This window comes from Telopea speciosissima, chromosome 3 (assembly GCF_018873765.1).
Source record: "Telopea speciosissima isolate NSW1024214 ecotype Mountain lineage chromosome 3, Tspe_v1, whole genome shotgun sequence".
In the NCBI taxonomy this organism is placed as follows: Eukaryota; Viridiplantae; Streptophyta; class Magnoliopsida; order Proteales; family Proteaceae; genus Telopea; species Telopea speciosissima.
The window spans coordinates 30610237-30612573 of record NC_057918.1 but is presented as its reverse complement, the minus strand read 5'-3'; the positions used below and the strand labels follow the sequence as shown (position 1 = coordinate 30612573).

General features: G+C 46.7%; 1 protein-coding gene across 1 annotated transcript; it reads right to left on the bottom strand.

Moving 5' to 3' along the window:
- Positions 1–247: 247 nt before the first annotated feature.
- Positions 248–2038, bottom strand: LOC122655806 (L-ascorbate oxidase homolog). Its single transcript, XM_043850150.1, has 2 exons — positions 1791–2038; positions 248–1668 (listed from the first exon to the last, which is right to left on the bottom strand). Exons 1-2 carry the CDS (start codon positions 2036–2038, stop codon positions 261–263), a joined length of 1656 nt encoding a protein of 551 aa, XP_043706085.1. The 3' UTR covers positions 248–260.
- Positions 2039–2337: the final 299 nt, after the last annotated feature.

Here is a 2337-nt window from a genome sequence, read left to right as displayed (position 1 = left end):
CTACCTCCCTCTATTAGATGTATTTGACGTCAAGTACGGACAGACAAATTAAGAGGATAAAAATTCATGAATTAAATATTTCAATATATTTATTAAAATTAAATAAAATACATGACTCATCTCTAATCAAAAGTATATAGAGAGTACATTAATGAAAACTTTTTTTTTTTTTTTTTTTGGGTGAAAATCGAAACTCTCCACGAATCCCCCTCTCTTATTTATGCTCAACAAAAGGAAAAAGATATTAAAGAAAAAGAAAATTATGCGCCGGAGGAGTAAGGAGGTGGCTTGGGCATGTCCTTCACAATACCGCAGACCAAAGCAGTGTCAGGGAGGTTGTATTCATCCCTAAGAGAGCGGCCAGGGGATAGAACGCTGATGTAGAGCTGCTGTCCAAGGTAGGCCCTCTCTTGCATGGTGGACCTCAGATTCCATAGACCGGCATTGTCGAAGGTAAGCATGATAGCAGCCCAGGAGTAAGGATAGACCTGGATTGTGTTGCGGCTAACAGCATCGAGCAAGTTGTAGTTTTTCCTCTTCTCTGGGGTCCACTTGCCAGTTTCGATGGCTACAGCAAAGAAGGAGTAACCATTCAAGTGCCATGTCTGGATGCCTTTCTCGTGGTTCTCGAGGATGATTTCGATGTAGTTACGGAAGGTGGCGTTGACGATGCTGGGTGCAATGGTGATCTTCTTCTCGTCCTCAGCGGGCTCATCCTTCACGAGATCATATTCAAACACCTTGTCGGCTACACCGTAATACTCAGCGAGCTTTGGTGGGGTGGTTGGATCAACATGGGAGATACCGTTGATGGCGTAGCGGAGCTTGCCGTCGACGGTGGATGCGGTGTTGGCGAGCTTGATGGTGCGAGTGATGTTGATTTTACCGTAGTGGTATGAGCCTTGTGGGTTAGGGCGGGCAGCACTGGCAGTGAGATTCCAACGGAAGGTACGGAACTGGTTGAGAGACCAAGCCCAACCGACGGGTGCTTTAGGTAGCTCAGGAGATGCTGGTGCCTTGCTGTTGGTGTAGCGGATGAGTCCGGTTGCGGAAATGTTGTATTGGGTGAAGCGGGAGGAGGCAACCATGATGTAGTCCTTAGGGTCTTTGTCAGCTGTTATCAAAAACGCATAACACTGCCCAACGTGAACGTCAAGGGACTCGTACACGTTCTGCACTACGTGGGAACCCTCAAGCTCTACAAGCTTCATGTTGTGGCCTTGGATCCTGAAGTTAAGGGAGACTTTGAGCCCAACGTTGCAGACTCTGTACTTGTAGGTTTTGCCAGGCTTCATGGTGAAGAGTGGGGATTCGCTATCGGCCTTGTTCTTGCCGTTCATGAGGACACCATTGGGCTTTCCGATGGTTTTTCCGCTGTCAAGAACCTGCTTGAGGGCGGTGTGGCTCTTGGTGTACCAGTCCCCAATCAAGACAGTGTAGTCATCTTCTGGGTCTAGGTAAGGGACAGGGATGAGCAGACGACTGTTGACACGGAGACCTCCGAAGCCGCCGGCAGCCCTTTGCATGCCAAGGGATGGGTAATAGAAGTAGCTACCGATCTGGTCCTTCACCTGGAATTGGTATGTGAAGTTGGTTCCGGGAAGGATAGGGCAGTTGGTCCCGGGCAATCCATCTTGCCATGAGTTCTTCCTTTGCTGGATGCCATTCCTGTTTGCGTATATGGTAAAAGTTTGATTAGTAAATTGATGGAGCGCGTTAAATCAAATCTTTTAATCTATCTCATATTAGACTGATCCAATCTAATGCACATGAAAAAATATTATACATACCAATGGAAGAGTAATGGTTCGTCGAGATTATTGAAAACATTGACGACTAGGTTGTTGTTGGAGGTGGAGTTGATGTTGGGACCAGGGAACTCGTCGTTGATCATAATGACCTGCTGAGGTACACCCAAAGGGGAGATGATTCCGTAGCTCACGTTCCACGTGAAGTAGAAGTACGGATCTTCAGCACAGACCATGGCGACCGCCGAGAGACACCACAACAACGCTACCACAGACTTCGTCACCGCCATCTCTCTCTTTTCGATCGAATACTCCCCCCTTTTGCTCGTACCTCCTTTTCTTTAAAAAACAGAAAGAAAGGGAAACGTTGGAGAGATTTCAAGGAAAGGTCATGTTAATAAAGAAAGAAAAAAAAGTTGTGAGGAGGAGAGAGATCTTTGTATATTAATACTTGATGAGCTCTTGTTGTCTCTCGCTCTCTGGGTTGGAATGCCTCTCACCATTCCCCTATTATACTCATTGGGCTTTCGGCTGAAGACAAAAGACGTCCACTAGTTGGCTACCGGAAAACTACTCCACTCTCTCTATT